The sequence below is a fragment of the Danio aesculapii genome, chromosome 2 (genome assembly GCF_903798145.1).
Source record: "Danio aesculapii chromosome 2, fDanAes4.1, whole genome shotgun sequence".
NCBI classification, from domain to species: domain Eukaryota; kingdom Metazoa; phylum Chordata; class Actinopteri; order Cypriniformes; family Danionidae; genus Danio; species Danio aesculapii.
Genome location: NC_079436.1, coordinates 22,674,743 through 22,690,166, shown reverse-complemented (window position 1 = coordinate 22,690,166; position 15,424 = coordinate 22,674,743). Strand labels below are relative to the sequence as shown.

The 15,424-nt window shown below is 35.0% G+C and overlaps 1 protein-coding gene across 1 annotated transcript; it reads right to left on the bottom strand.

The window, feature by feature from the left end:
• Positions 1-1,424: 1,424 nt before the first annotated feature.
• On the bottom strand, positions 1,425-14,454 carry aire (autoimmune regulator). The gene is made up of 13 exons (XM_056466443.1): positions 14,308-14,454; positions 13,745-13,919; positions 13,512-13,661; positions 10,805-10,870; positions 10,604-10,717; positions 10,299-10,438; positions 7,892-8,013; positions 6,052-6,118; positions 5,703-5,822; positions 4,129-4,250; positions 3,945-4,023; positions 3,786-3,869; positions 1,425-1,694 (listed from the first exon to the last, which is right to left on the bottom strand). Exons 1-13 carry the CDS (start codon positions 14,452-14,454, stop codon positions 1,614-1,616), a joined length of 1,467 nt encoding a protein of 488 aa, XP_056322418.1. The 3' UTR covers positions 1,425-1,613.
• Positions 14,455-15,424: the final 970 nt, after the last annotated feature.

Sequence of the window (15,424 nt, the reverse complement as noted above, 5' to 3'; positions counted from 1 at the left end):
ATGTCTTTGGACTGTGGGGGAAACTGGAGCACCTGGAGGAAACCCATGCAAACAAAGGGAGAACATGCAAACTCCACACAGAAACGCCAATTGACCCAGCCGGGACTCGAACCAGCAACATTCTTGCTGTGAGGCGACAGCACTACTCACTTCACCACTGTGCTGCCAAAGAACATACTACATGAAAAAATATATGTGTAAAGGTAATATTTTGAAGTATATGTTGCATATATGTCATATATATTAAATATGTGAAATCCAAATATGAACTTTTATGTCATATAAGTAATTTGCATATATTTTTTTTATATCACATATTTATATATGAACCTCACCTCTCCTCTGTATTTGTGTATATTCAATATGGCCTCTACAGTTTTCACTGTTGAATTTTAACAAGAACTGATAACCTGTGAGGTCAGAGGTTGTTAATATGTTTTATATGCTTTTGTTGAACCTTTTTTGCATGAATTACAAACAACTTTGTTTAATAGCATAATTTGCGCAGAAATACTACAATATTTAAAGCTGTTAAAAAAAATCCCACCAATCCGAGTGAACAAAGAGCAGCAAAATAAATCTGTAGCTCCATCCACTCAGATGAGACTCTTTTCCTTTAAATCAAAGTATGTACTTTTGTGATTTATGTTATAGCTGATTGGTTTGGTTTATGGCTTATAAAACAAAATAGAGACATATAATATTCTTCATGTACAAAAATAACAGATCACCCCAAACCATTGCTTATGAAAAAGTATACAGGCACTAATGAACTTTCTATGGCAGAATAAAATACTGAGAAATTATCATTTTCCCAAGTGCTGTTTAAAGAGAGGAACACATTTATTAACATAATACTTTTAATAACTTATTTCGAATAACTCTTTTTATTTGTCTTTTCCATAATAAATAATAAGCAAGCATTTTCCAGAAAAAAAATCATAATAGGAAAATGTTCTTGCTCTGTGAAACATCACTTGGGAAATATGTGGAAAATAATTAAAATTTCACAAGAGTGCTAATCAATTTGTCTTTAAAGACACTTTATCGATGCAGGTGCATTTAATAGACTCTTTTAATATGTATTCACCTTTTTTGTTCTAAAAATGTCAGACTTTTTTGCATATAATCCAACACTGAATGACATTAGATGGCAGTCTTCAGTAAATCAAGGTAAACATGTATGGTATTAAATATTTTTTGGCTTAGATAAAAATAAACAGAACACATTCTAGGGACAAAGCTGTATTGTTGTTTTAATGGTTGTTTACCCACATACACTTAAATTCAAATTCAATTTTGTCTCACATTATAATGTTGGACACAAAAGGAATCATAAAACTGAACATATTTGTTTAATTTTAGCTTGAAAATTAGTTTGAGTCCAAAAAATAACTAGCACACACATAGTAGCAACAACCTTTTGAGATCTAGACTGTACAAACATAAAACAATTGTAACTCTGAATAAAGAAATGGATAAACCAGTACATTCATTTTCTTCAAATTATTTCTAATTTTATAATGTTTTCTATTCTTCAAGACAGTCCATCTAAAACCAAGAATAAACCTGATACTGACATCTGAAGCACAGCCGGGATGAATCTGTGAAGTTCACTGGAAATAGCCTTGGGTCTCAGAAAGAGGACGTGAAATATTGTGGAAAGCCCACTGCAGGATCCCATCTATAGAGCTCTGCATTCATCAACACAAATAAACTGTCAGCTAAGTCATCCAGGAGTGCGTTTCCCAAACAAATACATAACTACCATAGAACAATACATCGTTTGGGAAATGACAACATTTGGTATGTTATGACAAGTGTTTCCCAAAACCATTGATGCTCTTTTGCAGATCTATATAATTTGAATCATATTAGTTAAAATGTACAGTAAAACGACCATAATGACGGTATAAATGGTGTGGAGTAACTTTATAGAGCAAATCCTTAATTATTATTTTATTTTTTAAAGGTCTACTTTTACAATTTTGACAAACTCAAACCACTGCAGAAATGTCATATATGCCTTATAGCCTACAGTACAGATACATTTTTAAAAATAATATAAATTAAAACCATTTACATACTATATACAGTTGAAGTCAGAATTATTTGCCCCCCTTTGAATTTTTTTTTTCTTTTTTAAATATTTCCCAAATGATGTTTAACAGAGCAAGGAAATTGTCACAGTATATCTGATAATGTAGAAGGAAGTCTTATTTGTTTTATTTCTGATAGAATAAAAGCAATTTAAAATTTTTTAAAAACCATTTTAAGGTCAAAAGTATAAGCCCCTTTAAGCATTTTTTTCCCGATAGTCTACAGAACAAACCATCATTATACAATAACTTGGCTATTTACCCGAACCTGCCTGGTTAACCTAATTAACCTAGTTCAGCCTTTAAATGTCACTTTAAGCTGTATAGAAGTGTCTTGAAAAATATTTAATAAAATATTATTTACTGTCATCATGGCAAAGATAAAATAAATCAGTTATTAGAAATGAGTTATTAAAACTATTATGTTTAGAAATGTGTTGAAAAATCTTCTCTCCATTAAACAGAAATTGGGGAAAAAAATAAACAGGGGGGCTAATAATTCAGGGTGGGGGGGGGGGTGGCTAATAATAATAACTTCAACTGTATGTTTGTTTTCATCAGTTTGGGAGAGGTAAGGGAGATTTCAGCTTGCAAATCGTATCAAGACACCTATACAGTAGCTTTTGTCATTAACCACGGCTGTGTTCAAAATGGCATAAATGACTTCAAAGTGCACTACGAAAGGAGTTTAATTAAAGAAGACAAATTAAAACAAATCTGTAAAAAATAACTTTGAAAGCAAATCACATTACATTTGAAAGAGACAGCTTCAAATAAAGAGACAAAGACAAGATCATATCAAGCCATGGCTGTGTTCAAAACGATAATGATTTCCCCAAAATGACGGGAGTTCAATATGCACAGATAGTGTTTTTCATCCAACGATAAATGAATTATGTGAATTATTTATGAATTTTCAATTTCATAAAGTTACTTTTACAGCATTGATGTTGTAATTTAATTTAATTATAATTAGTTAAATAGACTTAACCATTCTTTTAGTTTTTTCAAGTGTTAAACGAGATGAAAGATCATGTAAACGCTAGTCAGTAGCAGCAGGCTAGTGCACAAACCCCATTGAAAATACTGGAGTAAAATAAATTTCCATATATTGCCATAAGATTTGGCGGGGAAAATTGGAATTTAAGACAGGGATTCTTCTTCGGTCTGAGACCCACTTTATACCGTATATCAATCAGTGAAGTAAAGATCACAGATTTGTAAAGAATTCAGATCTTAAATGTGGCAATTTTGTAATGGTGCGACAGCTCACCGGAAGCTCTTGGGCTGGCTGAATGAAAATTAAATGTTTGTGTGCATATACCCCCATCGTCAATCTGAAGAACTATACTTTTAAAGCAAATCACATGTGAAAGAGAGACAACAAGTGTTTTTAAATCATTCAAAGTGGATGTTGAAAGGTTCAAAAGGAATTGTCCATACGGGAAATAACTCTTTTAACTACAGCTTTAGAGGTATAGTTGCAACTGTGCAAGATTTCGGCAGTCTTTGCGAATGTTCATTGGAACGATGCATTTGGGAAACACCAAATCACTGAACATCGTTTTTTACGACGGAACTTGCGATCTTAGTTGTCTAATGATAGTTTTGGGAAACGCACCCCAAGTGTTTCCACTGTTTGCATTTATGAATTTATTGGTAAAGTGTTAAGAAACTTCTGCTCACCTCCCCCATCATTGAGTCCATCTCGTCTCTGTTGAGCAGCTGCTCTGATGGCGTTAAGCCCTGATCACTCATATGTTGACTCAACTGAAAATATAAAAGACCATTAACATTTCTTAGGTCAGGAGGGCAAAAGGTGTTGTTTAAGTGTGTATGGAATACCTGAAGACTCCTACATGTTGATGAATTGTCATTTTCAGGGCCCCAAGATCTGGAGCAATTCCTACATCTTGTCCTTCCACTTAATTGACAGAAATGGGAGAAGATAGAGAGAGTGTGTGAGCTTTATAGCATGATACAACTTACAATTATTGTATTCTTAATGGCAGTACAGTACGATCAGTACTTTGGGAAGTTGCAGAGGGCGTGATAAGTCTGCAGGCACTGAGGGCAGGTGATCAGCTCTCCTCGGGTGAGATAGCAGATGCCACACGCCATCCTGATCCCAACTCTTTCACCATCTGAAGACTAACACAGCTTTCAGCTTTATTCAAAATAGCATCTTTAGTTTTCAGCAGAATTCAGGCACTCATAAAGGTTTTGAACCAGCTGAGGGTATTCTGAGTGGGTAATTTTTACATTTTTACTTTTAATTTTAATACTTTTACCTTTAATGACGTTTTGTAGCTAAAACAATACAGATGAGCTTTTCCTCAAGCAATACTACTGGTAAGGAAATATCTGAAACACTTAATCACCATACAAGGTGCGTGGACAAAATGCAAATAATGTAATCTATTGTAATAAAGGAGAACATCTTATTAAAATAAAATAAATACCAACACGTTTCGGCTTAAAGGCCTTCCTCAGGGCACAAAAAAACAATACCTCAAGCAATATTATAAAGAAAAATAGAAGGATAAATATAGCAATGAATATATTAGCATCCACTAAAATACACACACTAATACATTTCTACAGTAATTTAGTATATAGAGTAGCAAGTTTGACCCTATTCTGACTCTTTTTTTAATGTAAAATTATTGGATTTCATGATTGGATTAGATTCAGTTATTTTGAGGGTGTGTAAAATGTAGACAATTTTTTGTCCTCCAAGAAAACAGTAAATGTAGTAACATTATTATGATGTTAAGAATACTAGCTATTCAAATAAAATACAGAAAAAAATTATTCAGTAAGTGACTTGAATTGGAAGATGACCAGCTTAAACATGAGTAAAATCTGAATGAGGAATAATTTCACCCTCAAGCAAAATTCCTGATTCCTTCATGCACAAATTCCTAAAAGAGCAATGCTAAATGTGAGCACAACTTTATTCAAATGTAACACACTCAACAAATGCTGGTTTGTTTCATTTCAAATTTGATTAAAACATGACAAGCTAATTGATATGTTGAAAAGTGTATATAAAAATAGTCGACAGCTGGGATTTGATCATATATTTTCCATAGTTTTGGGATATCCATGAATCATATAGCATAATAATAATAGTTACTGTAGGGTGATCAAATGCAGTGCAAAAATATGCATAAATAAATAGTTTTCTGTATTTTGTGATTAATGTTTTGCATTATGGGACTTTGATATTTCCTATAACAACTTTTGATGTTGACTTTATTAATATTTTTATTAGTATAAAGTGATATATTGTCCAGGTCGGTGTTGTAAATTACAGTACAAACACCTGGTAAATAAACTTACTGTACTTGTTTCTGTTATTTTACAGACTTAATTCTCTATATTTTATTTCTTAAACAAAAAATAGTTTCAAACTAATAAAATGTCAATAAAAGTCACTGTTAAAATGCACAGTGGAATTTTCAGCATTTAAAGTTGACAGAGCAGAGATCAAGTCCTGCAATTCATAACCGTAAAAATACAAGAAAAAATCCTGTGAATCACAAAATATGTAACCTTTGGCGGATATTTTTGACACTGTGATTCAGATGGTCATGTTACCTGGAGGCCCATGGTTTGAGCGCTGCTGCCTGCTGAGACTGTGGAGAGTGAAGTAGAGGACAGAGAGGAGAAGAAGGAGAAATCCACAGCAGAGCCAGAGCTTGTCTCTGTTGCTGGAGGCTGTAAGAAAAGCAGAGGTACTTTAACAATCAGTCATTATATGTTATCAGTTTTTCTTCATAGTTACTGCTTGACCAAAATAAAAGTACAAAAAGGGCATACATACATTATTATTATTATATTTAGCTTTGATTATGCTGACATTAATCATGGCTATGCTTTGAGATCCGTATGCCATACCACACAAAAACATACAAACTTTCCAACAGATTTATTTTGTCATTCTTACCTGCATCTGTGTGTATGTCCTGTCTTTCACTCTGTTGCGTTGGCAAAGCTGACAGCGCCATGTACCCCTGAAATAAAAAAATATATACATGCAGAAAATGTTTCAGCAAATATGTCAGCAGGGCTTTTTGATTTGATCATGGACCTTGTTCAAGGTGGTTTTTTAAACATTTTAACAAACAGAAACAGGAAAAAAAACCCAGAAATAATAATAATAATAATAATAATAATAATAATAATAATAATAATAATAATAATAATAATAATAATAATAATAATAATAATAATAAGTCAAATAGCATTTCATACATTCATTTTCTTTGTGGCTTAGTCCCTTTTTTAATCTGGGGTTGCCACAGTGGAATGAACCACCAACTTATCCAGCATATGTTTTACACAGCGGATGCCTTTCCAGCTGCAACCCGTCACTGGGAACAAATATAATTTCTTAATACTAAATTGTTGCATTTCATTTATTTTGATACAACTGTATTGATTTTATAATACATGTTTATTTTTATGTGGCTGGTAGGACATCCACTGTGTAAAAAATATGCCGGAATAGTTAGCAGTTCATTCCGCTCTGGAAACCCCTGATAAATAAGGGACTAAGTTGAAGGAAAATGCATCGTTATATTCTAATAATTAATGGGTGACGCAATGGCGCAGTAGGTAGTGCTGTCGCCTCACAGCAAGAAGGTCGCTGGTTTGAGCCTCGGCTAAGTCAGTAGGCGTTTCTGTGTGGAGTTTACATTTTCTGCGTAAAACATTTGCTGGATAAGTTGGCGGTTCATTCCGCTGTGGCGACCCTGGATTAATAAAGAGACTAAGCCAAAAAGAAAATGAATGAATGAATGAATAATCATTTAATTATTCTTTAATTAGTTTTGGAAGTTTGCTAAGGCCCCCTGGTGGTTTCTGGCTCCCTGGTTGAGGACAACTCATACTGTATATAGTGTAAAAAATGTAAAAAAAATCATTAAAAGCTGTAAATAACCCATTTTAGTATTTGGACACTAATATTTTTTTAAATTTACCATTTAAAATGAAAACTCATGATGTAAAATATCATGTATGTTGTCATATAAACAGACATACTATGCAGAAATTCTGTATTATTTCATGCTAGGGCTGCACGATATTGGAATAATCTGACATTGCGATATTTTGTTTTGCTGCAATATATACTGCAATATGAATATAATGTCATCGGATGATTTGAATATCTCCATTTGAAAAGATTTCATTAATTTAGATCGACTGAGATGATCCAAGTCTTTTTCTATGCAGTGCAAAAATTATAATAAATAACAAGCAAAAATAAATCAATTAATAAATAAACAGTGCTTTTTGGTTTTCTGGGGAGTCAAACAATATTAAAGTACAGAAATTGAACAATCAAATGTAAAATAACATGACCATTATTGTATAAATATTTAAAAAATAATAATATTCAATAATATCTTTTTCTCTTTAACTGTGTGACTATTGCGGATACACACATTGCGATATTGATGCTCAAACGATATATTGTTCAGCCCTATTTCATGAGACTCCTTAGTATATCCGTGAAACAATATACTAATATTTCAGAATATCATTCAAAGGCTAATTATTTGTAAACACACATTCACACACAAAATATGGACATTTGGACAATAGTGTTTCTTGACAGTGTGATCATTGACCACTTGCGCATATTCTTATACTTCTACTCTACCATGTGGTTTCCGAGTCTGACAGTTTCCCGGAGTTAAAGACAGTAATGCAGTAGGTCTCATATATGAAATAGAGCACAGTTCTACTGTAGGTTCTAGTGGTCCCACATGAATACGCTGTACCTGGGTATGGAAGTGAGGGGAGGCACCAGACAGGTGAGATGAAAGGCACGAGGACACCCGTCACAGCAGATGAGCTCGCCACCGTCTTTACACATCGCACACTCATCATCATTGTGCTCTACCTGAACACATCAACAGTTCACTGTAAAAAATGCTTGGCTCCACACAGTCGATTTGAGTTGGGACAACATAAAGGAATTAAGTTAACTTATAAGCGTTTACAAATTTAAGTAGAGTGAACATAAATCCCCCCCCCCCCCCCCCCCAAAAAAAAAAACAAAACAAAAAAAAACTCAAGAATTGTGTTGTTTCAGCCAATTTTAAATAAGTAGTCTGAACAGACAACAAATGTCATTTTTTCATCTCATTTTTTTTTTCATAATTTTCTTCAGGTTAACAATGAAACAACTACTGTAGGTCTATGTAATAATTTCACTTAAGTTGGCCATAAATGAACCATCAAATTTGAACCATTAAAACCAGAATATCTGAATGGTTTCTAATAAATTTTGAGTCCTATTGCATAGGATTTGTTGGACTTACATTACATTGGTTGGACTTAAAAGCGATTAGTTGACTTTACTTAAAAAAGAGAGTGAACCCGTTACCTTATAATTATTAATTATACAAACTACAATGTAAAAAGTGATTGTTTACTTTATTTTAAAGTGAGTAAGCCCATTGCCTTAAAAGTGACAAGTTGACTTTACTTTAAAAAATGAGTAAACCCGTTGTAACTTTGGATAGGTGACTAAGTTGATTTACAGTTGAAGTCAGAATTGTTGGCCCCCCTGAATTATTCGCCCCCCTGTTTATTTTTCCCCAATTTCTGTTTAACAGAGAGAATATTTTTTCACATTTCTAAACATAATAGTTTTAATAACTCATTTCTAATAACTGGTTTATTTTATCTTTGCCATGATGACAGTACATAATATTTGACTGGATATTTTTCAAGACACTTCTATACAGCTTAAAGTCACATTAAAAGGCTTAACTACAGTAGGTTAATTAGGTTAACTAGGCAGGTTAGGGTAATTAGGCAAGTTTTAGTATAACAATGGTTTGTTCTGTAGACTATCGAAAAAACATTGACCTTAAAATGTTTTTTAAAAAAAATAAAAGCTGCTTTTATTCTAGCCAAAATAAAACAAATAAGACTTTCTCCAGAAGAAAAAATATTATCAAACATACTGTGAAAATTTCCTTGCTGTTAAACATAATTTGGGAAATATTTAAAAAAGAAAAAAAAATTCAAAGGGGGGCAAATATTTCCGACTTCAACTGTATGTATTGTACATCATTTTAAAATTCTAAAAAGTCATAGGTTTACTGACTTTAAGTAAAATCAACTTGTTGCTTTTTAATTTAACGGGTTTACTCAATTTCTTAAAGTAAAGTAACTAATCGCTTTTTACAGTGCAGTTTACATTAATATTCATTATAACCTTTAAAAATAAATAAATAAAACAAAAATTGTGCGTTTATGAATGTGCTTGGCGACGCAGTGGCGCAGTAGGAAGTGCTGTCACCTCACAGCAAGAAGATCGCTGGTTCGAGCCTCAGCTGGGTCAGTTGGCGTTTCTGTGTGGAGTTTGCATGTTCTCCCTGCGTTTGCGTGGGTTTCCTCCGGGTGCTCCGGTTTCCCCCACAGTCCAAAGACCTGCGGTGTAGGTGAATTGGGTAAGCTAAATTGTATGTAGTGTTTGAGTGTGAATAAGTGTGTATGGATATTTCCCAGAGATGGGTTGCGGCTTGAAGGGCATCCGCTGCGTAAAACATATGCCGGATAAGTTGGCGGTTCATTCTGTTGTGGCGACCCCAGATTAATAAAGGGTCTAAGCCAAAATGAATAAATGAATGAATGAATAAATGTGCTTTACACAGTGAGCTAGCACAATAAGCTAATCCTGCTCACCAAGGCTGCATTTATTTAAACAAAAATACAGTACAAATGGTAAAATTGTGAAATGTTATTGCACTATAAAATAACTGTTCAAAAGTTGTTTATCATTTAATTTAATAATTTATTCCAGTGATATTATAGGTGAAGTTTCAGCTTCATTACTACAGTCTTCAGAGTCACATGATCCTTCAGAAATTGCTCTAATATTAATTATGATTATTATTATTATTATTATTATTATTATTATTATTATTAATGGTAGTAGTAATAAAAGAAATAATGATTGGAGTAATAATTTTATTTGAAACTGACCCCAAACTTTTGACCGGTTGTTTAAATGTAAATGTAAAACCTTTCTAAAGTCTTTCTTTTCAGCAAGGTTATTAATAAGGTCATTTGCATTGCATATTGCTTTGTAAACTGGGATAACTGCTTGTTTATTTAAAAAAAAACTAAGCTATCAGTGCATGTAAATGTTTCGAGTTAGTCTGGATCACCTACTGTCATGCCTCTGCTGCTTGGCTCTCTCTGCTGGTGACTGGAGGTGTGTGCAGTCTGCGTCTGCTGTGCTCCAGCTGTCTCATCCAGTTTGCCAGAAGAGTAGAATTCTCCTCCAACCTTGATGCATTTTTTGGCTCCTCCTACAGGAGAGAGAGAGATAGAGCTGCTGAGACATCTGTGCTGCCAAAAGTGTTTACACAAGCTTATATTATTTTAAAACACACACACACACACACGCTAAAGCATTAGCTTTGTAGAGGCGTTTGTCTCAGCGTGTCAGTGGTGTATTAGTGTATTCATCTCACCAGACTCAATGACTTGCTGGATGAGAATCTCCTCCACTTTCCCACAGCCGTCAGGAAGATCACCTGCAGATACCGTCACAGCCCTCTGGACTGAGGTGGACACTGCCTGGACCCCTGTGTTTATTCATGTACAGTCTTGATCATCTGCTATAATACATTGTCATCTTAATGACACATGTTAAACAGAAGTCGTGTGATTACCATTTCCCACTGAGACCTGGGAATGTGCTGCTCCATCTGTCTTCTTCATTAGCTTGCCTTTGCTTCCTGGAGCAAAAAAGATATTGAGGTATCGTGACAGTCTTGTTTTCTGAGCAGAAGTGTACGTTCACCATGCTTCTTCAGTCTGATGTATGTTTGTTTTCAATTTGCTGCATATTAAAAGGATGTTGGAAGGATTCAAACACTGCCCTAAGCAATTTGAATGGTTTACTTTCCAGAGTGAGGAGGTGAAGGATGTAGGTCTTTTGGAAGATATTCAGTGTAAAGTGCAATTTAAAGGCTTACGTAGGTAGGTTAATAATGTTAAGCAAGATTTATTAGGCAAGTTTTAAGACAACAGTATTTTTGTTCTGTAGCCATTCAAAAAATAAAAACAGTAAAAGGGCCTAATAATATTGACCTCAGTAATATTTAAATAGTTTAAAAAAATGTTTACTACAGCTAAACTTAAATAAATAATACTTTCTCCAAAAGAAACTCTTTCCTTTCTTTGTTAAATGGCACTTGGGATATAATTAAATGAAAAATAATGAAAATTGTACTAAAGGCTAACAATTTTGTCTTCAGCTGTTCTGTATGCACACACCCTGGGTATGTACATATATAATAAAATCCTATGTACAGTTAGGTCCATAAATATTGGTACATCGACACAATTCTACGATTTTTGGCTTTATACACCAACACAACTGAAATGAAACAAACAAGATGTGCTTTAACTGCAGACTGTCAGCTTTAATTTGAGGGTATTTACATCCAAATCAGGTGAACGATGTAGGAATTACAATAGTTTGCATACGTGCCTCCCACTTGTTAAGGGTCCAAAAGTAATTAGACAATTGGCCTCTAAGCTCTTCCATGGCCAGGTGTGTGTTATTCCCTCATTATCCCAATTACAATGAGCAGATAAAAGGTCCAGAGTTCATTTCAATTGTGGTATTTGCATTTGGAATCTGTTGCTGTCAACTCTCAAGATGAGATCCAAAGTGCTGTCACTATCAGTGAAGCAAGCCATCATTAGGCTGAAAAAACATAAACCCATCCGACCCAGATAGCATACAAATGTGGACCACTTTAGGCAGTTATGCGGCACTGGTGGTATTCCTTCGGCCCAGACAAAATAAATGTGAGCCTGAAGTGGCCAACCTGTACAATGGCAAAGGAGGGCCAAAGATTCAAATTCATATATAGCCATTTAAGGCAAAGAGCTGGCACTTACGGCAAAACGTAATCTGAACGTGAGCCTATTGTGGCCCATGTGGAAAATTATAAATTTGGCCCAAATGATGGAGGACAAATGTGGGCCACAGTTGGCAAAAATGTGGCATAGTCATTTACGGGTAATCTGGGTCTAAACCTAAAGTGGCTCACACGTTTAAGTGCAAATGTGGGCCAGTTATCTTAAGATATGTGGGCCACTTTTGGCAAATATTTGGCACAGTAAGCTCTGGCTATTGCGGCTGTGAGCCAACTGTGGCCCAGAGAAAATATGGCAAATGTGGCCCAGTTATTTTAAAGCATATGTGAGCCAGTTTGGCAAATATTCGGCACAGTAAACTCTGGCTAATGCAGCCGTTAGCCTATAGTGGCCCAGAGAAGATATGGAAAATGTGGGCCAGTTATCTTAAATCATTTGAGGGCCACTTTTGGAAAATATTCGGCACAGTAAGCTAAGGCTAATGTAGATTTGAGCCTAAAGTGGCCCAGAGAAGATATGGCAAATGTGGCCCAGTTATCTTAAAACATATGTGATTATACATAGACACAAACACATAGACTAAAGTCACCATCATGGAGAAAAGTGTTTGCTTTAGGTGGGCTCCTAGCCCTGAACCTCTTAATAAAAATTTTCTTTTGGGCTGCTGTAACTTTTAAGAACTTTGCTTGAAAAGTTTAATTACAACAAACAAGCCCAAAAAAAAAAAAATCAATAAGCTATATAATAATAATAATAATAATAATAATAATAATAATAATAATAATAATAATAATAATAAATTCTTTCATTTATATAGTACTTTTCTGGGTACTTAAGGCACTTTACAGATGTTGGGGGACATTGGGGTGTTGGATGTTGGTGTACAGCAGCTATTCTGCACCAGACCACACACTACACACACACACCAGCTTATTGGTAAAGTGATGAAGCCAATTATGATTAGGAGGCTGTGACTGACAGCCTGTGGGGAAATTTGGCCAGGATACAGGGGTTTTACAACTGTACAACCACAAAAAGAGGTTTTATCTGAAAGATGGACATTATAAAGTCCCTTTCACTATACTGGGGCATTAGGACTAACACAGACTGCAGTTTGAGCACCCCCTGCTGGCCTTACTAATACCTCTTCAGGAAGCAACCTAGTTTTTCCATGTGGTTTTTCCATCCAGCTACTGAATAAGCGCAAAACTGCTTAGTTTTAGTAGGTCAATTGTAATCGTTTGTTTTGGTTCAACTTGGAATTTCCCACAACAATCGACCATCAGTCCACAACCATCACAGAGCCCTGGGGATCAGAGAGAGGCCCCCCTCCAGAAACAGCTATTTTAACAAAATCAGTTTTGACCTCATGAATCACACCTAATATAATTGGCACTGTAGCATTTAATGAAAAGTTAAAATTAAGTTTAAACTCTGTCACAAGTAAGAGTAAAAACAATCAAGGTGTATTATCAGGAGTCTGTATACCAGAGCTGGATGTTAAGGATTTCTTGCTGTGGTGGTGATGTGTCCGGTGGGTCAGCTGTTTATCAGAAACCCCTCTCTTCTTGCCGGACTGACTGCGGGCCTGCAGCTCAAGCTTGGGGTTCCCATTGTGTCTGACCGCCTGCTTTAACCCTGACAAATCAGATTAGCATCACTTAAACCCAGATCATCCCCCAACCCCCACACTGTTTATTTGCAAGAGCTTTGTACTGTACCTTTGGGGAGGTTCATAAACACTGTTTCCAGTTTGGGGTAACACTCCTTGTTGTACTCTTTACAGAGATTTCTCCAGAAGGCCTGAAGGATTGTAGTGTCCTGGTCCAGCAGCAAAGTGAGCAGCCAGTAGACAGCTTTGTGAATCCCGTCCTTTTTCTTTCGCTCTAAAGTCTCCTAATGTGTCAGTTGATAATAGTATTGGTTTATTGTTTTCTTAATTCCCAATTCCTCAAAATACAACAAACTAAAACTGAACATATAATTATTATTTTTTCCCTGCTGAAAACCAAATGGTAACAATTTAGTTTAAGTACCAATTCTCATTATTGTATAGTTTTGTTTCTATGTATGCATGTGTATCACATATACATAATACTGTATGTCAAACAAAACTTTTAGTTTGGATGCAATTAATCACCATGCATGCATTTTTTCCCACTAATTAATATCATTATAAATTGTATGACAAAACTATAAAAAAAATATGTTTGTTTTATTTTCAGCAGGGTTTTTCTGCATGTTGACCTGAAATAGTGTTTTTGTATGTGCAGTAAATGTTCACCCTCAAGATCTGTTCGGAGATGATGTTGTGATCTGCCAGTCCATACAGCAGTGGGAAAGGGTCATGAATTGCCATCGCGATCTCAGTGCGACATGCTCGAAGCTGTGAGCGCAGGTCAGACTCTCCAAAACTGTCCACCTTAGACATGCTTCTACTCAGAGTACTGGAGGAGTCCTGCTGTATAAAGCACAACTACAATCACCCTCAACTTCTGACTATGATATTTAATAAGCACTAAACCTTTATTGAAGTGTTGTTAAATTGAATTCAGTTGGTTTATCATGGGGGTTAATGATACAAATCAGGGGTCTTCAGGTTGTTAGATCATTGACAAAACACCCTCATGTTACGCACTATATTATATAAAACAATCGCGTTTTTAATAGGAATCATAATAATGAGACGTCCCATTTTGGAGTCTACATCTAATTACATTTGCAAAAGTGGTTTTATGTACATAGAATTATCATATTAAATGCAGTAGTGTCTACAATTAACTTTTTTGAAACTTAAAGAGCCCCTATTATGCATTATAAGAGGTCATATTTTGGTTTTGGGGGTCTCCAACAACAGGCTGACATGCATGCAAGGTCAAAAAAAAACTTTCATTGTCTTATAATATGCATTAATTTTTACCTAATTATCCCAGCGACTCCCATATGATTGGTCCTATGACCCAGTCTGTTGTGATTGGTCGACTGGTTTCAGCGCAAGATGGAGAGAAATGCCTCACACGGTTATGAAGTAGCACACAGAGTATGTGAGAGCCCAATGCAGGAATGCAATAAAGCAATGCAGCTAAACACCAGCCTATTCCTCTACTCTTAAACCTAAACCCAAGTAATAACAATGACACATTCAGTATTAATTCACACTGTGGCAAAAGTTGAACTATTTTGAAAACTGACCGCACCGCACGAGTGAGAAACAGCTGATGGTGGCTATAGCAACAAACAGCAGAGGATCACGAGTTCAGAAACGCATTTAAATAGGTAAAGGAAGAAACACGTGTCACGTTTTCAACTTGGTTTTGGATGTAATATGTGAATATCCCCAAAATGATTTAACCTTATTGTATCAAAAACCTGAAAAATGACAGGAACAAACACAGCACTAG